The sequence below is a fragment of the Balearica regulorum genome, chromosome 18, assembly GCF_011004875.1.
Source record: "Balearica regulorum gibbericeps isolate bBalReg1 chromosome 18, bBalReg1.pri, whole genome shotgun sequence".
In the NCBI taxonomy this organism is placed as follows: Eukaryota; Metazoa; Chordata; class Aves; order Gruiformes; family Gruidae; genus Balearica; species Balearica regulorum.
In genome coordinates this window covers 11,533,813-11,553,583 of record NC_046201.1, presented here as the reverse complement: position 1 = coordinate 11,553,583, position 19,771 = coordinate 11,533,813, and the positions used below count along the sequence as shown (strand labels likewise).

The 19,771-nt window shown below is 60.7% G+C and overlaps 1 protein-coding gene across 1 annotated transcript in view; it reads right to left on the bottom strand.

Annotated features, from left to right (window-relative positions):
- ARHGAP44 (Rho GTPase activating protein 44) overlaps positions 1 to 18,566 on the bottom strand; it is a 29,071-nt gene extending 10,505 nt beyond the window's left edge. The window contains 7 exon segments of the mRNA XM_075770709.1: positions 1,304 to 1,421; positions 2,235 to 2,311; positions 3,161 to 3,272; positions 3,726 to 3,802; positions 3,894 to 3,998; positions 6,817 to 6,856; positions 18,303 to 18,566. Of these exon segments, the coding sequence (XP_075626824.1) occupies positions 1,304 to 1,421; positions 2,235 to 2,311; positions 3,161 to 3,272; positions 3,726 to 3,802; positions 3,894 to 3,998; positions 6,817 to 6,856; positions 18,303 to 18,355 (582 nt within the window). The 5' untranslated portion in view covers positions 18,356 to 18,566.
- Positions 18,567 to 19,771: the final 1,205 nt, after the last annotated feature.

Here is a 19,771-nt window from a genome sequence, read left to right as displayed (position 1 = left end):
CGTGTTGCTTTCTGCTGCCGTGCAAACGGCTCCAACTTCGCCCCCCGCCGCCCCTTCCAGAGCCCACAATTAGCCGGCGCCTTGCAACGAGCTCTCCGGAAGCGAGAGTTACCCGGAACCCCCGTCAGCCACAGGCGGCACAGCACCGCCGGCTGAACGGCACAAATCCAACCCCGTCCCAGCACCTCGCCGCATTGCTCCTCGCGTGCAAGCGGCTCGTTAACCACAGGGCTAATTGCTGCGCAGCGAAGCAGCGCGCACGGCTGGGCTGCTGCAGGTGGAACCCCAACCGCTCGGTGTGGACCAGACCGACGGGGCATCGGGGGCTTCTTGCTCCAAGTTGCAACGAGCCCCTTGCCACGGGGACGCACATCTCTGTCCTCGCCCTCACAAAATCGTCCGTGCCACTTCCCGAATTGCTCCTTTCTAAGAATCCCCTTGGATAACTCAACTGGAGGAAAACCATCGGGGGTTTAAAACACCGTGAGCACGCCCCGGCTGCAACGTCCCCCATCAGTACGGGGAAGGTACTGGGGGGCAGCTCCTGGTCGAGCTGGTTTGCTGGAAATCGCTGGGTGCGTGCGGCTGTGAAGCTCTAAGATCTCTCTAAGAGAGAGCAGGAGTTTGGGGTTGGAGTTTAAAGGCTACGCGGGTTCTGGCCGTGCCCCTGGAGCAAAGAGCCAGGATTTGAGCCGCTCACCCGGCTCCTGCCCAAACCCAGAGCACAGGTTTGCCCGGCCCTTGGCGTTTTCTGCCCCAGGGGAATTTAAAGCCACACAAAATTGCCTGTGGGTTTTATTGCCGAATCCCGCAGCCCATGACGAAGGCGCTGGCAGCAGCGTGCCCCCTCGCTTGGACGCTTTTCCCACCCAACATGACCAACTGGGTGGGTCGTGCTCCCGAGGGATGGCAGGGGTGACGTGCCCGGGTGACACGCGTGGGCTTGGCACGTGTCAGAGCTGTCTGCGGGTCTCTGTGCCAGGGCTGAGCGTACTCGGTGCTGAGCTCGCTGGCTCCTGCCGGGATGGGTCCCCTGGGAATGGGATCCTCTCCAGCTCCAGCGGGATATGGGGGATGGGGACAGAGGAACCTGGGACGTCCCGCTTGGCTGGTGAGCATCACCACTGCCGCCAGGCTGCGTTTGGGCGCGGGGACGAGCCGGAGGAGGGTTTATCACGGGCAAGGGGGTAAGAAGAGGGTGAAGAACGAGCTAAGAGAGGAGGCTGCGGGTATTCCACAGTGCCTGGGATGCCGAGGTCCCCCCAGCCCAGCAAGGAGGGATCCCCCCGGGACCCCCAGGTACCCTGCAAATCTCCACTCTGTTGGCGGCCTCCTCCATCTCCTCCCTGAGAGCATCGGCCTTGGCGCCCGAGGGCTGCAGGTTGCTGGCCAAACCCGAGGACTTTGCCGACTGCTGCCACCTGCGGAGAGAGGGCAGAGCTGTCATGGGGGGGGGACAGGGACCAGTGAATCCCAGTGGACTTGGCGGGCAGCCCAGGGAACCCCCTCGGCCAAAGCCACCACGGTCCCCAGGGCTGAGCACCATGGGGATGGTCCAACCCCGGCTGGGATGCAGCATCCACTCCCAACCCCAAACACCCCCAGTCCCCACAGTGGGCTCTGATTAAGGGATTATTTTCAGCAGGAGAATGAGTTTCATTCTGGTGGAGGAGAGAGAGAGGCCATGGGAGAGCCAGGACATGACGCTGGGGACTACGGACACCTCCCAGACGTCTCCCTGCGGCACACCGTGATGTTGTGCGGGGCTTGGCCAACCCCAGTTATTTTTTAAACAGTTGCAAATGGCCCTGGGAAAAACCCGAAGCGCAGCCTGCCGGGTCGCACCGCAGCATCTGGGACACGGGACGATCCCAAAGGACATCCCACACCCACCCCAGCGCTACTCTCCGGCGGCAGGAGCACCCGGCTCTTTGCCATCACCTAAGAACTCACCAAGATAAGGAAAAGAGGAAAAAGATAAAGATTTGTCCCAGAAAAAAATACTCTTTTCTGCAGAGGGGCAGCAAGGAAAAGGGATCTGTGGCTTCTGCAGACAGGAGCAGAAATTTTGGCTGGCTGCAGAGCTTGACTTCAAGGCACACGGTGACACGTCCGAGACTTCTCATCCCAAGGGAGCTGCGGGACCAGGGCTCTGGGACGTGCCCCGCTTGGCGCTACCAATCGCTTGGGAATTTCTATTTTTTTTATAAAGCAGCTTTGAAGCTGCTTCCTACCGCGTCCTGGAGGAGTCCATGTCCAGCACGAGCTTCGCCAAGTGCTTCCTCTGCTTTTGGATATTCGGGATTTCCACCTGCAGCAACAGGCAGGAACGGGAGGAGATAAACACCCGCGGAGAGGGGCCTGGGGTAGCTCATACCTGGCTGCGACGCTGGGAGTTTGGGCTTGTTTTAACATTATTAGGGCGATGGCAGAGCTCGTCCCTCCTCCGTGTCCCCACCTGGGCTGTGCCACCCCCCCCCCCCAACAGCTCCGACCGCAGAACCCGCATCCCTGGGAGGAGCATCCTTGGGGGGATCAAAGCTTCCCGCAGTGGGGAGCCGGATGTAGGCAGGAAACGGGCTTCTGGGGATGGCGACGCACAGCTCCCGTGCGCCAAGGACTTGGTAACGGCTGAGAGCCCCCAGCACCGGCACTGCGATAAAGCTCTCGTTTCTGCTGGGGAAAATAAAATCAGAGCCAAGCCCAGGATATTTTGCTAGATGTAAAAAAAGGGGAGGAAAAGCATTGGGTAAAATTGAGAAAAAAAAAAAAAAAAAAAGTTGGCAGCAAGGGGGCAAAGGAGGAAAAAAAAAAATCCCAAACAACAGTGGTATGTGTTTGGAGCTTGAAAAATGGGTCAGAAATAAGAGCGTGAATGGCTCTGCCTTCAGGGACGGCAGAAAAGAGCAAGAGCAGCGAGAGCGGGCGAAGGAGCGCGGCAGGACCACAGCCCCCGCTGCCAGCCCGGCTGAAGGTGCAAATATCGCCGGCCAATTTAAGCAATTAGCGAACACCTCAAAGACCGGCGGTCTCTCGCGGGGGCCAGGAACCAAACATGCCGCCGAAGCAGTGAAACCTGCTTTCCCCCAGGCTTGTTTCGGATGCGAGCCCCCGGCACGGTGACACCCTGACCCGATGACGTCCCCGCCGCCCCGCTCACCTCAGCCAGCACGAAGAGGGGCTCGATGACGTCCCTCTCCACCTGCAGCTCGAAGTGGATGAGCTCCTGAGCCAGCTTGTCCTCGGCCTCCCCGCACAGCCGCAGCATCTTCCTGCAAGGGCACCGGGGGGGGCGATGGGCAGCCATCCTGCGCCCACGGCGGGGGGCGATGGTCACCCGAAGCCCCCGGGGTCTCGGCAGAGGGCTGGAGGGAGGGCGGCAGCCTGGGGACCGCGGTGTTAGGAACATCTCACTCCCTAACCGCTGTCCCAGTTAGAGTCGGGAGTTGTACGGACTTGCTCGAGATATATAGATAGATAGATAGAAATATATATGGTTTATATTGCATACTGCATGGCTAAAGGGCCCCAGCTCATCACGGGGAGAAGGACAAAGGAAACTCCCGGACTACCAAGATCAAACAAGCACCCCCGCCCCCCCAGACACCGCTGTGAAACCCCCTCCCCGTTATCCGGCATCCCGGGTAAGGAACTACAGCAATTCCCAGCAGCGGCATCCCGGCAGCATCCCGGCAGCACCCCGGGCAGACCCGGCCCCCCCTTACCCCAGCAGGCAGTCGTCGCCCAGCACGGCCGATCCCTCCATCAAGCACTGCGCCAGCGTCGTCAGCGGCAGCTTCTTCTGCAAAGACAGCGCTGCGATTCCCACCCCGCCGGCCCCGCCGCCGCCGGCAGCTCCCCCTGGCATCCTCAGAGCCCCGCCAAAGCCTCACCGAGCGCTTGTCGGCATCCACGCCTTGCTGGCCCTGCAGACATGCCGTCAGCTTCTTGTGGGTGCTGTGGGAGACCTGCTTCACCAGCTCCAGGCGCTTCTCCACCTGCGGATGCAGCGCTGCCCATCACCGGGGTATCCCGCCTGGTCCCTCTCCCGTCGCTCAAGGGCCGTAAGGGACTTTTTTGCTTTTTAATTGCTGCTGCATCGGGTGCAACAGCCCTGGAGCCCAACCGCCTCCCAGGGAGGGATGCTGTAAGCAGGAGAAGGTTTCACCGGGCTGACGCTGCCCCATCTTAACCCCCCCCCGAGCACGGCCGAGGGCCGGATCCAGAGCAGTCTCCGAAGCCCCCGTGTCCCAGGGCGAGGGCAGGAGGTGTCTGTCCCCCGCCGAGCCCTGCCACAAACCAAACGGCCTGAAGCTCCGAGCCAGGGCTGCAAATTGCCTTATTTGCCTCTGCATTGATTAAATGAAGAATTTCATTCCAAAACTCAGCGAGATGAATCATTAAATGTAAGCAAACAAGAGCCGCTGAAAACCGTAGCTGAGAGAGACTCCGGGAAAACATGAAAATCTCAAAAATTTGGGAATTAATATGGAAAAAGAGAAATATTCTCTAAAGCTCAAAATCCTGGGAAATGATTTGGGAGGGAAAAAAAAAAAAAAAGAAATACCCCCTGCCCGGGAGAAGTGCTGAGCCTGCAACGAGTCCAGCGAGGCTTTCATGGGAGCCTGGCACTCGAGCTGAGCTGCTCTCCACCACTATAATAATATATATGACTAATAATATATATACTATATATAATAATATGTTAAAATATTATATATTTATTAAAAATTAATAGATCTCCATGATGCCCAGCTGAGGTAGAGCAGCCTCTGCCGTCCCTGCAACATAGACGTGTTCCTTTCAACATCTGCATGGACATGTCTGGGTGTATATATATATACAAAAATTATATATAAAAATGTGATATAAATGATATATATGTGTGTGTGCCCATGTCTGTGTTGCAAGGAAGGGGGGTGATGTTCAGAAGGACACATATGTGGGTGCGCACCCAGCCAGATGAGCCCCTCCAGATGAGGTAATAGATACAACGCCCGGAAGGGTTTGGGTTCCCGACCGTCCCTGGAGACAGACCCCCCCCAAACATGACTGACTCTTCGGGAGTCCCCCAGACAAGGCAGCACCCATCACCCTCCCCACCGAATTATCCCCCAAAAGTGTACAAATCCCCCGCGCAATGTCGCCGAAGCCAGGCGTGCCCTCGCCGGTGCTGGCACAGATGCCACCCAGCGCCGGGATGTCACCGGAGGGCTGTGAGAGCCGTGCCCAGGGGCCATGGAGACCTCAGAGCTTGCAAGAAGAAACGGCAAAAATTAATATAGAAATAAAAATAGTCATTATTGATGCTCCCTCTGGCTGCTGGTGGCGGGGAGCTGAGTGCTCCCCTCCGCTCCGTCCTACCGGGGCTGCCCATCCCTGGGGACAACGGGGCACGTCACCACCGCACCCTGCCCATCCCGGCCACCGGCACTGCCGGGGAAGGAAGGGAAAAAAAAAAAACCCAAATCTCCAAGGCTGGGGACCGACTCGCAGGGGTGCATACCGCGGGGACAGCAAACCAGCGCCCCAACGCCCCGGGAGCCTGCGCGCCCACTTCCACCGGTGACTTCTCACCGGGGCTGGTGCAACCGGAGACCGACCTCAGCCCCCCCTGCACGGGTCGGGCTGGTCCCAGACACGATGGAAACGGCCGATAAATCCCCGGCAAAGCAGCAAGAGGCCGCGGGGGGGGGATTAAGCGATGCGGGCAGCTGCCCTCTGCGCCCGGCTGGCCCGTTCGCAAACGGCTTCGCTTCACCCTCGTGCAGCACGGTTCCACCCTCCCCCTTTAGGGACGGCTCCAACCCTGCTCACGCTTTTAGCTGCCACACGGCTCTTGGTAAAGCCTGACGTGTGCGGGGAGCCGCGTCATTAGGTCCACGCGAGGGCAACGTGCAGGCAGGACGGGGTGGCCGGGAAGAGCCGAAGGTCGCCCTGCAGCCCCTGTCGCCTGCGGGTCGCTGCCTCCTGCCACCGGCATCCTCGTACGCCGGTCGTCTGGCTGTTTCTGCAGAATCCGCTACCTGACAGCAATGGCACAGAGCAAATTCCCCAGCTGGGAGGTATAAATACATCAGCTTACCCCCAAACCGGTTTGGAAGCGGATCCAACAGCAGCCGGACTGGCCGGTGCCAGGGGATGCCCGCGCCGTGCTGGAGGAGGAGGGACGAGCACCCTCCGCGACGGCTGGGACACGGTTTGGCTCATCAGCACCCGAGTTACGAGTGACGGTTTAGAGAACGTGTGCGTTAGAAACCTCATGGATTCAGTGATGGATTTGTGAATTCACATCCCTTTCCCGGCCCTCTCCCTCCCCGGGGTGTGCAGGCAGCCCGAGATGAGATGTCCCCGAGGGACCATGACCTGAGCATCACGGCCGACGCTCCAAGGCACCACGTGAGGTTTTTGGCTCGAGCTGTTTTGCTGAAGTCGCCAAACCCATCAGCTCTGGGGACTGTCCCCTGCTGCCACATGGCCCGTCCCCAGGGCAGGTTTTGCAGCAGAGAGGGGAGACGCAGGCGCCCGCAATCCTGCGGCCGTCTCAGGTTGCCGTCCCGGTGGAGGTGAGGCTGGATCTGATTCCAGCTGACCTGAAAACCAGGCTGGGAAAGGGCTGGGAGGGCACGGGGAGGGAGATGCTGCTGCTTCCCACGCTCTCAACACCCTCCTCCTCCTCCCAGCCCGTCTCATTGCCGCGGGACACCGCAGCACCGACCGGCACGGAGCTGCCGCCGCATCCAGCACCCACGGGTGGGTGCCTGGGCACCCACGGGCGCCCTGGGTGCAGGTCGGACCAGCTGCAGAGGACCTCACCTGCAGGAGATCTTCACTCAAAACCTCCGTCTTCTCAGCCCTGCAAGACAAGAAAGACGACAAAGTGTTGGCGAAGGGGCTGGCACACGTGGCAGCGCTGGAGCTGCACGCCGCGGTACCGGCCACGGCCAAACGTGCTTTTCCATCGGGATGCAGCCAGCGATTTCAGGCTCTCTGCCCCGCCCAGCCATTGCCTCATCTCCTAAATAAGCAAAAGATGGAGCATCTTCACGGCTCACTGCGAGCGTGCCACGTCCCAGCCCGATTCAGGGTCCTCCCCTGATCTCCCCCTTATTTTTCCATTATTCCCAGCAAAACAGGGATGTTAAATTCCCAGCAGGATGCGGCCAGTGCTGCAGAGGGAGGCCGTGTGTCTACGCACGAAAGCAGCTTCCGGGGCCGCGTCGGGCTCTGGCACATCCTCAGCGCCGCGGATTTCAAGGACACAACCCGTCCGCACGACTGAGCCTCTTCGGCCTGACGCAGCCGACTGAACCTGCGGCGGCAGCTGCTGCCCGGAGCTTTGCCGTAACACTCCCCACTGCTCGTCGGAGCCGGATTTACCGCTCCAGAACTCGTGTCATCCCCTGGTTTTGCTAGCGAAGAGCGCCGGGGATGCAGGAGGAGACACGAACCCGCTGCAGACCCTCCTCGGCCCCAGCATCCTGCTTGCAAAGCCCCCGCAGCTGCTCCTCACCGGATCTGCTCAGGCTTGTTTAAACCATCACACTCTGGATGATTTATTCACTTTTTTAGGGTTTTTTTACAACTTCAGTGCATCATCTCTCTTCAAAAAAATGACCTCCGTTGAGATGCGTTTGGGCAGAGCTGCGATTTAGCCAATTAGACCCTAAAGGTTCATTAACGAGCAACGAAAGCTTAGTGCTCTCATCCTTCTTAAAAAAAAAACAACCCCAAACCTTTATTGAGCAACCAACCTGAGCCCTGGTTGCTTTCAGCTATCCAAGCTGTTTTCCCAGCTTTGAGAGACTGAGTGAAATGTTGAAAAAGTGGCAATAAGGACTAAGCACCGGCAGAGCAAGGTTCAGAGAGCGAGCCTGGCACGGCGGCAGCGCCAGCCAGGGCAGGGCTTGGGCTACGGGCTCAGCCGCAAATACGCCACGGCCAAAGACAAACAGTGTAAATTAACTGCATTAAACCTGGTTCATGTATGAAATTTGTCCCAGTGTTTGATTTAAGTTGGTTTTAAAAATGAAAAAAAAACCCCAACCTACAAAACCCTATTTATTTGAATTTTTTTTAAAAAAAAAGAGATTTAAATGAACGTATTATAATATCTTCTATAGGAAACGCAAGCGATGCGCTGGCTGCCTGGGAGCAAGGGCTGCTCAGGTTCTCCTCTTCTGCAGCCCCCCTTCGCTATCATTTACGGACAGGGCTGGAAACGCCGCAGAATTACCACGAACAGGGGAAGAAAGCAGCAAATATCCCCCCGGCACAGACACAACGGCCGTCCCCGCTTCCCCGCCCCGGCTCAGGATATATTTAGCATCCCGAAGGAGTAGGAGGCGGCAGGGATGCAGGCGAGCATCGCGCACCCACGTGCAGGCACTGCGCGCTCTGCACCCCAGAAATCATTTCCTAACTTCGAAAAGGCTGGGGGGGAGAAAGGAGTGCCGCCTGCCCTGGCACCACTGGGAAAATCCAGGGATGCTTTTCATGGTTTTTCTCCTCTCCCAGCTGACGGACGGGTTTTGCATGCCCTCGGCTGCAGGACGGTCCCGCACCGGCAGGTCTCTGTCCCAGCAGCCACAAACCAACACGCGTTACGCTCCGACGTGCGTTTTGGAAGCCAAAAATGATGTTTCATACAGGATAAGAAAAATCTGGCCTCGCTCTGCTTTCAAGCACATCCTCAGCGTGAGAAACCTCAGCGGCTTTAAGGGAGAGCATCCTCCAGCCACAGCCCCGGCGCAGACACCCACGCCAGCCCTGCCACATCCCGGGATGCTCAGGCAGGTTGGGGAGCCTGCCAGAGATTAATTTGGCTTTAAAAAGGGAGGGGAAAAAGGCTGCAGCATTTTATGGCTCTGAATAACCAAAGAGGCTGTTGGAGCCGCTCGACACAGCTGCGGGGCGGAGTGGCAGAGCGCTGGGCACGCCGCGGGAGAGCGGGTTTCCCCGTCTGGCTTCGGCATCTGCAGGAGCCGGGATGCTGTCTCCTCCCTCGGGTTTGCGATGGGGACGGGGACGGGGACGGGGGGGCTCTGCACAGCCACCGCTGGGGGCACGGGCATGTGGCAGGGCTGCGGCGGGCCGGCGTCGCTCGTGGCCGCGGGAGCCGGGTACCACGTCCCGCCAGTGCCGAGCGCTGGCATCCGGAGCCAGGCGTCACCCTGCTCCCGCGCCTCGCCTTGCAGAACGGGGTAAAACGTGGCCCCAGAAGCCACCCGGGGGGTGTTCTGCACAGCCAAAGCAGGGTGATGCTGCCGGCAGCGGGGTAAAGAGCCCGGCCCCGCGGATGTACCGGGACACCAACCCGGCTGCGGCTCCATCAAATGCGGTTTAGCAGCTGCAAGCGGGACGGATCCTGCTCCCGTACATATGCACAGTCCTGCTGACAACATGACTCTGCTGATGTCCGGCCACCCCACCTAGAGCTCCTTATTAATTTTCTATAAAAATACAAATAATTCCTCTTGTCTCTGTACTTGCTCCTGCTCCAGCACTCCAGAACCTGCAAATGGTACCCAGGAGTGCGAGAACCGAGCAGCGCCCCCAGACCCACGGAGAGCCCAGCCCAAGCCGCTCCGCGTGGCCATTTTACGTCTAAAGACTAAAATATAACATCATCTTACTCCACTGACATCGCATTGCATTACAGCTCCGTGCTGCTAATGCCACCAGGAAAAATCCCATTATAGCCGTTATGTTTCTGAAGTCTCAGCCTAAAGTTAATACGGTTTTACGGGAGCTTACAGGGTTTTATGAGCCATCCTGCGAACCTGCAGCAAAACGCACGCCCTGCCAGGGAGCAGCCGGGGAGATGGAGACCTGCACACCCCGGGCTCCATCCTGCCCTAGGGGGGTATTTTTTGGGTGCCGAGCCCTGGCTGGCACTCAGAGATGCTCAAGGAGACCCCGCTGCCCCAGCACCACCTCCCTGGTACCCAGGGATTTCCCCAGGGCACCCAGAGGGGATGGAGAAATATCCCAGTGCCTCGTCTGGGGGGAGGCTGGCTGGCAGCATCTCTCCGAGGATCTTGGCAAAGCATCTTCAGCGGGCTGAGCCCTGAGCATCTCCGCTCAGCCCTTCCTCTTCAACAAACCTCTTTGGTTTGTGCTTTCTTCTCCCTCCCCTTCTCACGCTCCAAGCAGCATCCCACTTGGGGACGGTGTGGGTCCCCGTGCCTCCCCCAGGCTCTCTCCCCTTGGCTTCCCATTCCCAGGGAGAACCGCTCACCAACCCCCTGCCCCAGGATTTAGGAGCCCCAGCTCCCGGTTTGCCCTCAAGTGTTCAGTTCAGAGCACGTGGGACTTTGGAGCCCAAACCACAAAGGTGCTTCCGAAACCACAACCCTACAGGAACCCACTAACAGCATCAAGAGGAACCAGTTTGGACGCGACCGATGCTGGGAAACGTGTTTGGCTCCAGCAGAGATGCTCTCCCTGCTCCAGCCTGGCATCCAAGGAATCCCCCAGCCCCTCCAGGTACACCCCAGCCCACCCCCAGCACCCTCCGGTTCCTCCCCAGCAGCCCCCAGTCCATCCCCAGCCCCCCCCAGTCCCCCCTTGCTCCGTACAAGCAGCCAGAGCCGAGCAGGGCTGCAGCTGCCCGAGGGGTCGCACAGCCCCCTGAATTCAGCCTCTGCCATGGCGGTGACGGCTGCCCCGAGCCCAGGGGACCCCGGGGCCTGCTCCCTGCCCGTGCTGCTGCAGCCACGCACAGGAGGCTGCCAAGCTCCTGCCTGCACAAACCGGCTCCTTCCTAAATCGCTGTCGCACCCGAAGGAATTCCTGGGGGGGGGGCAGAGGGACACAGGCTCCCTCGTCCTGGGGCAGCTAAGGGGGCTACATCAGACCCCCCCTTCCTCGCGCCCTGGCAGGGTTCAGAGCCCATCTGTGCCTACCCCATCACCCCGGACCCACGGACGACGCTGAAGGGTCTGACCCGTGCAGCACAGCAGCATCCCACGGCCCAACCATCAGGGCAGGCAACTGGTGGCACCAGCAAAACATCTCCTCTACACACCAGTTTAAGCCAGTATCGGCTCTGGGCAATTCTTTTCACCCGTTCATTTTTATGTGGGTATTTCCATCCCCAGGTCGTCCAAGGCGGATGCAGCCAGGGCTCCTGCGCTGGGACACAATCTCCTCCAGGGAGCTGGAGATGGCGGGTTTTGCTCATGCAAGGTGGCCTCAGCAAACAGCAGCACCCAAAAGAGGGGTGCAGGGACCCCCCCAATTTCCCTGGCTGGTCCCTAATGCCCCAAAACTTCATGCTTTACGAGCTACACGCATCCTGCGAGAGCATCCCTCGGAGAGGCAGCCAGGATTACCGGCTTTCAACGCTTTCTTTCGTCTTTCCTTTAGGCAAAGAAAAGCCCGCTCCTCCCCTTCCCCTCCAGATTTCCACCCCAGAGCTGTTTTTCTCAGCAGGACTCAGGCAATGCTCAGCCCCAGGCAGCACCCAGACACTCGTGTCCCTGCAAACAGCTGGGAGAAAAGGGACAATTAACATGGAGAGTTAAAAGCAAACGAGCGGAGGACGCAGCTACAATTTGGTCGGGCGTTCACTTCCGCAACAACTAATTGCTGCCAGCAGAAATCAACACCAATCAAGCAAATTAAGTTGATTTCCAAATAAATACTACATGAGCTTCCAGTGCCTTGACCTGGGGAGTTACAGCAAAGCTGGTGCTTCCCTGGAGCATCTCCTGATGCCAGACATCTCTGGCTGGCTGGACCATCCATCGCCTGCCCCGTGCCCCTGACACCGTCCCCCTCTGATGCTCAAACCACCCAAGACAAGGAGCCCCCAGCCTTGGATTTGACCCTGAGCCAGCAAAACTCAAAGCACGACGGGGATTTTGGGAAGATATTCTCTCTGAATGGGAAAACCATCGCACCCAGCTGGCAGGCAGGACTTCACCCGGCACGGGGACGGGCAGGAGTGAGGATGTGTCTCCGGAGGCAGAGCGTGTCCCCGATGCCCTGAGGACCCCCTTGCCCACACCTCCTGCCCAAAATACCCCTTTTGCCCCCATTCCTGGCCACCCCCTCGCTGCGGTATGCCCGTAAATATTTCATGGCTATTTAATTACTGATGCCGGCCGGTTCCCGTGATTTCTGTTTGCTCCAGCCTAAAAACAGCCTCGCGGGCGAGTGCAGGCAGAGGGAGGCACAAAAACCCGGCCAAGGCCACCCCGCGCCGGGAGCGTTCACTCCCACGGATGGGTCTGCCCCGCCATCCCACGTGGGCTTGGGGACGGTGCCCGGCTCCATCCCGGTCGGGCCCCCACCTCCCTCCGGAGCCGCCGCACGTGCCGGGGGCTGGTACCCGTGGGAAAACTCAAGGTCCTCAAGTCCCCCCAAAGCTCAGATGTGAGGTTGGCACGGTGAGGTTCAACCACGCAACGCGCGTAAGGCACTGAGCATCTCTCGCGTGTGCCAGAGGGAGGAGAAAGCCCCTCGGGTCTCATCCAGGCAACTCCTGGAAGCGCCGGGCATCGCGGTCCAGGCTGGATGCTGGTCCCAGGACCGTGCTGTCCCCAGCTTCGGCCGCGTCTGAGCTCTCCTCACCACTGCACCCCCGGGGACAAGCAGCCCGACGGCTTGTAACCAGGATCCAGGCGAGGCCAAACGGAGCTGCGGATTTTTCCCGGTGCCTTTTTAGCAGGCGAGAAGCGAAACATCAAATATTTATATCCTCAAATCGCTGCTCAAATTCCCCGGGGAGACGACTCCGAGCTGCAACATCCAGCGAGATGCGGTGAGACGGCCCTGCCGGCGCCTCCTCCAGCGCATCCCGGGCTTGTCCTGCCCCGGCGGGTGACCTGGAGTGACAGTCCCGTGTCCCACACCTGCGGCTACGGGCAGCGATGTCCCCCAGCAGGCATGGTGCCAGGGCTCAGCCCCCAGCAGCTCGCCTGCCTCCAGCCGTGCCAGGCTGGAAAAGCGGGATGAAACGGGCGGGGGAGGCTGGTCCAGCTTTCCTCCATCCTTCTGCCCACTGCTGGGAGAACCAAAGGAATCAAAGCAAAACGCAGGACAGATTTTAAAGGCAGAAAAGCCTCTTTTCATCATCTCCTGCCCCTTTCCTGGCTGTGAACTCTCTGCGTCGGCATCCCTTTGGCACGGGATGCACGGGGCCCTTCGCTCCTCGCTCCCGGCACATCCCCGGCAGAGGAAAACCCGCCCCGGGGTCGCATCCTGACCACGCGTCGGTCCTGATTGGAAAATCATAGAGAAGCCCCTGTAAAGCGCAGGGCCCCGAGGCTGCCGGCCGCGGGGACGAAACCTTCAGCCCGTTCCATGAATATTTCAGTTTGTCAGCGCTGCCGCCTTGCGAGGAGGATAAAAATATCCCCAGGGCTGCGGGGATGCTGCCGGCACCATCCGAGGGACACAGCGTCACTCGGCAAAGCCAAAAAAGCCCGGGAGGGTCTGCTGATGACGAGCCAGCAGCACCCCAAAGCGCACACTTGGAACCCAGCTATTTAAAACATGTTGTTCCCTCCTGCAAATCCCATCGGAACAATCCCAGGTGGTGCTTTTATTCCCTCTGTCCTTATTTCGTACACGCAGAATAAAATGTCCTTATTTCTTGCAGAATATTTGTGCTACATGCAGAATAAAACCTTGGTGTTTAAAGGCTTTATATTTATGTGCAGAATCCTGGTGCTTGGAAAAACATCTGCCCCAAGAGCCACCAAAGTGATGGCCCATCCCAAAAGGCCACCGCTGTCCCCCGGGATGGGGGATACAGCCCGGGGATGCTCAGAAAGGACCAGGAGGGGAAAAAAAAAAAAAAACCAACCTCGTGCCATTCTGTACACGGCTGCAAGAGCCTGTTTTATTCCTGATGGAAAAAAAAAAACCATATTGAGTTAATTCTGGAAAATTCACGGGGCTGTTTCAGCCGCCGGAGCGAGCGCCACGGCACGCTCATGCCCATCGTCCCGCGACCTCAAGGTGAGGGTGTGAGCTCCTGCCGGCTCGGCCACTGATGAAACAGGTAAATAAATAAAAATAAAAAATAAAAGCGTTTCGCAGAGAGCGTCTTCAAAATGTTTTACAGCCACTTATTGATTTCTCTTCCCTTTTTCCACCCCGTGAGATAAATATTATGGCCCCTTACAGACTGGGCGCAGTAATTCTCCTGAAGGTCGGGTACCAAGTGTGAGTCTGGGCTGGGACGAGCATCCCCAGTTCCTTCTACCTAGTCAAATGGCCTAAATAAAATAAAATAAATTAAAAAATGTGCTCAGGACACAGCAGAGCGTGGTCTGCTCCGGTTGGCCCCGTCACCCTCACGGACCCCAGCGCCTGTGGGTGCTGCTGCTCTCCCCAGGGGGTCCCCGCTCGCCCCCAGCATCACAAGTGGAGCAGCAAAGGAATGTGGCAGCCCCCGGGAAACGGAGCTGAAGACCGGATTTGGAAAGGTAAGGAAACGCACTTGGCAGCCGCACCTAACCCTGACCCTGACCCTCACCTTAACCCTAACCCTGACCCTCCCCTTAACCCTAATCCTGACCCTGACCCTGACTCTGACCCTAACCCTGACCCTTATCCTGACCCTGACCCTAACCCTAATCCTGACCCTGACCCGTCCCCGCACAGATAACCCCCGTCCCTCGGCTGCAGACGGCCACACACTCGTGAGTGCCGGCTGCGGCCACCTCACCAGGACGCAGGGCTGCTCCTGCCTGTCCCCTGCCTGCACTTCTGGCAGCTGCTGGCAGACCCACAGATATTTTTTTCCTTTCGGCTGCCTTTTTTCTTTCTTTTTTTAAGGAAAACGCACCACCAAAAGCAGGAAAAGCCACCAGGGGCTGGGACCCCCCCACATCCCTCTCCCCACATACCCCGTGGGGTGGCCGGGGTGATGTCACCGCTGTCCCCTCGGTCCCGCGGGACGTAGACGTAGCCCCAGCCCAGCCCGCCATGCCCACGGGGGGCGTGCAGCCACCAGGCGCTGCTGGGAGGAGGGACACGGGCTGGACGCCGCCACCGCCACGTGCAATCTGCCCCCGACATCCCCGTCTGCCCCCGAGGGATGACCTCCACACGCAGCACTGACCCCAGCCCCGGGGCAGCATCCGGCCCGCCAGTCCCCAGCCCCGCACTCGGGGTGCTGGCACTGCAGGGTGATGGTGTCCCATTGGGCTTTGGTGACGAGCAGGAGGGGACACCCCTCGGACCCCAGAGGGTTATGGCGCACGTACTCCGGGGAGCCTCTCCCAGGGGAGACAAAACGCTGGTTTCTATTATTATTCCTTTTATTTTTTCCCTATTATTATTTTCACTTATTATTCCTTATGGCCATTAATTATTCCTCTTTTCCATTAATTATTCATATTTGCCATTAATTATTCCTCATTTCTATGTATTATTCCTCATTGCCATGTATTATTCCTTATTTCCATCTATTATTCCTTATTTGCTTTTATTATTCCCTATTTCCATCTATTATTCCCTATTTCCATCTCTTACTCCCTGTTTCCAGCCAGCTGGAGAGGGCTGCTCAGGGCTCTGCAGTGGGGAAGAGGGATAAAACATCAGCCCGCGCTGGGACCAACGGAGCTGGGCCGAGGATGAGGACGGTCCCCGAGCTCCCGCCGAGCCCTGCAGAGGCTCCAGCCACCCCATCCCAGCACTGAGCAAAGAGGGGGTCATGTACCGCCCCCCCCCAATTAAAACCCAGCCCGAAGAGCCTGGCAGCACAGGCAGCTCTGCAGGCAGCAGACGTGCCGGGTACCAACAGAACCTCCCAGCTGCCCGTCACGAGCCGGCGTCGCAGCAAGCCCCTAAGAGGATTAGGGGTTTAGAGGTTCCCAGCCCCGTGGCCGCCGTCCCCGCTCCGCAGGCTGCGAGTTGGGCGCTGCAGGGAGCCCGGCATGGCCCCACGCTCCCGGGGGATGCGGGAAGGAGGATGCTCGCCTCGGCGGCGGCACCATTTTGAAGCCGAGTGCGTGTGCGGTGCCCGGCTCACGTCTCCCGCGCGGTGGTGGTGGGACCTGGGACCGGCCCTGGCCGGCAGCCCCCCGGCCGCGGGTGGGAGACGTGTCAGACCTCCTCGGTGCATGCGGAGAGCAAACCCGGCCCGACACAGATGCAAGGAGAAAATCACACGCTCTGTCCCCAAAACAGCCTCCTCCTGCCGCTCCCCCGAGGGAGCCAAGCGCCAGTCTCCCAGCGCTCCCACACTGTGTTCCCACACCACGTTCCCTGTACCACGTTCCCTATACCACACTCCCGCACCGTGTTCCTGCACCACACTCCTGCACCGCGTTCCCGCACCACGCTCCCGCACCACGTTCCTGGTGCACACTGTTTCTGCACCACGCTCCCCCACCAGGTTCCTGCACCGCACTCCTGCACCATGCTCCCGCACCATTTTCCCACGCCGCATTCCCATACCACGCTCCCGCACCGCGTTCCCACGCTGCACTCCTGTATGGGATTCCCGTGCCATGCTCCCGCACCAGATTCCAGTTCCCAAACCGCGTTCCCGCACCGCATTCTTGCGCCACGTTCCTGCCACCGTGCTCCCGCACCGAGCTGCCGCACGCCCTTCCCGCACCACGTTCCCACACTGCACTCGCTCTCGCACCACGCTCCCGCACCGCGCAGCCACCGCAGACCCGTGACGGTGCCCTGCGGCCATCCCAGCCCCGTGCCCGTACGCCGGGGCCGTGTGGCAGCACCGCGGCCGAGGCAGGAGCCACCGGCCACCTCCAGCCCGGCCGAGGATCCAGAGCCGGCGGGGCGTCCCTTGTCGCCATGGGGGACGCAGCAAAGGGGGATACCAGCGAAAGTCCGAGCCCTCGGCTCCAGGAGGGGATGCTGAGCCCGACACCCCGGCTGTGCCGGTGCCCCAGCGCCGCGCTGGGAAGGAAAAAATAAGTAAATTCCCCCCTGGCTGCAAAATCTCCAGGAATTACACAACAGCCACCACCAAACCCTGGGCCTGGCTCCACGTCAGCACACGCGGGATCCCCGCGGGCACGGCCCCTCTGCCTGCACCCCGATGTGTCCCCCTGCACCCTGCCTGCCCCCCCCCCCCAGCCAGCCGGGGCCACCCATGGGTGCTGGGGGGAGCAGCAGCAGGGCTGGGGTGCCCGGACAGTGGGTGTCCCTGTGGCCCAGCCCGGGGACACAGGGAATGGCAGGTGCAGGCAGGGTGAGGGCAGGGGCAGGCAGGGAAGTAGTGGATAAAGGGGGCAGGGCAGGGACAAGGGGGGCAGGGTGCGTGCAGGGGGACAAGCAGGGGTTAACCAGCAGGCAGGGTGCTGCAGGCAGGGGAGGAGGCAAGGAACAGGCGGGGAGGAGGCGAGGTGTGGGCACTGGGGCAGTGGGGCAGGCAGGGAGCAGGCAGGATGCAGGCAGCAGGGCAAGGGGCAAGGGAGCAGGAAGGTTGAAGGCTGGGAGCACAGGCAGGGGGGCAGGCAGGTTGCAAGCTGGAAGCAGGGGCAGTAGGGTGGGCAGAGTGTGGGCAGGAACAGGGGCAACAGCAAGAGGGCAGGGAGCAGGCAGGGTACAGGAAGGGAGCAGGAGCAGTGGGGCTGGCAGGAAGCTGTCAAGTAGATGGGCAGGGGATGGGCAGGGGGCAGGGGCAGTGGGGTGGGCAGGGTGCAGGCAAGGTACAGGATCGGGGCAGTGAGGCAGGTAGGGGAGCAGGCGGCAGCTGGGCAGCGGGGTGGCAGGGCACAGGCAGGGTGCAGGCAGGGGAGCAGGCAAGGTGTGGGATATGGGGCAGTGGGGCAAGCAGGGCTCAGGCAAGGAAGCAGGCAGGGAGCAGGGGCAGTGGGGCAGGCAGGGAGTGAGCCTTGTGGAGTGGCAGTGGGGCAGGCAAGACACAGGTGGGTGCAGGATCAGGGCAGCAGGGCAGGCAGGGCACGGGCAGGGAGCAGGGGCTGTGTGGTGGGTAGGGAGCAGTCAGGATGCAGGCAGAGTGCGGGATGGAGGCAGAGGGGCAGGCAGGGAGGGGCAGGATGCAGGGGCAGTGGGGCAGGCAGGACATGGGTAGGGTGCAGGACCAGGGCAGTGGGGCGGGCAGGCCACAGGTGGAGCTGCAGGGCAGGCAGGGAGCAGGCAGGATGCTGGCAAGGTGCTGGATCGAGGCAGTGGGGCAGGCAGGGAGCGGGCAGGCTGCAGGTAGAGCGTGGGATGAGGGCAGTGAGGCAGGCAGGGTGCTGGCTGGGGGCAGTGGGGCGGGCAGGGAGCAGGCAGGAGGCAGGCAGGGTGCAGGATGGGGGCTGCGGGCCAGGCAGGGCGCGGGCAGGGCCCGTCCCCATCCCTACCTGCCCACGGTCTGGTTGGCGAGCTGGCGCATGCGGTTGAATTGCTTCTTCATGGTGGCGGCGGCGCGGGCGCCCCTTAAGCGGGCAGCGCGGGCAGCGCGGGCAGGGCAGGCAGCGCGGGCGGGCAGCGGGGGGCCGCGGGCCTCCCCTCCCGCATCCTCGCCCGGCGCGCAGCCGGGCCGGGCCGAGCCGAGCCGAGCCGGGCCGAGCGGGCCCGCCGCCCCTGCGCGGCTCCGCGCCTCCGCCTGCGCTCCGCGCCCCCCGCTCCGCTCCGCGCCGCACCGCCCCGCACCGCCCCCGGCCGCGGCGGCGCTGGGAAATGTAGTCCGGGGCCGTCCGCCCCGGCGGGTTCTGCCGGGTTGGGGGGGGGGGGCTTGGAGCGGGCCTGGCCCCGGGCATCCCCCCGGCATCCTCTGGCATCCCCCGGCATCCCTTGGCACGGCCCCAGCATCCCCCTGGCATTCCCTAGCTTCCCCTGGCATCCCTTTGCATCCCCCAGCATCCCTTGACATGGCCTCGGCATCCCTTGGCATCCCCCCAACACCACCTCGGCATCCCTTGGCATGGCCCCAGCACCCCCTGGCATCCCCCCCAGCACCCCCCATCTCTGCTCTTCGGGGTCCCGGGGATTTGGGGCTCTCGGGGCTGTGACAGGTTTAAACAGCATCTCCCTGCTGCGCATCCCTGGGCAGCACCAGGTGAGCCGGAGCCCCTGGGCAGGGCAGCAGGAGCTGGGCCCAGCTGGGACAGGGCTGGGGTGGCCGGGGGACCTCGCTGATGGCTGCTCTGTGCTGCCCAGGCTCTGCAGAGCCCGGGGTGAAGGTGGGGTGATGCTCAACCACACCATGACCCTGCTGCCTGCCCAGGGCCTGCACGGTGCTGAGCCCCGACAGGGCTGCTCTGCCCACGCTGGCATCGCTCCCAGTTTGAAGGACACTTGATTGATTTAACTTCTCTGTAGCATCCTGGTGTGGAATAAAAAAAAATTAAGGCCCTGATCCCTGTGACGACATGAAACCTGCTTAGGAAAAGCCCCGGCGATGCCTCTGAAGGCACTCACAGATTCCCCGCCCCACCCTCCCTGTCCTGCATCTGGATCCGACCCTCGGAGATGTGCTCGGAGGGTAGAGCTGCCCGCAGACGCAGCCCCGCACTGGCAGGGCTGTGCGAGCAGCCGCTCTCTCCCATGGCAGCTCAGGCAGCAGAGCCCTGGGTGGTCCCTGCCCCTGGCTACGAGCTCCGCTTTGAAACCGCCTTACCCCCAGACCTTTTCCATATATCCGTGTTTCACTCTGCTAAAACAGGGTCAGGAAACCCGCGCTCACTGTTGGATCCTGCAAAGCATCTGCTCCATCGCAGCGCCACGGCCCTCGGCCTCAGTCTTCCCATCTGCAAAATGGGGCTAGAAAGGTGCTCCCAGGATTTTTATAGCCTCTGTTTGGACCGACGGGATTTTCTCGTAGTCAGCA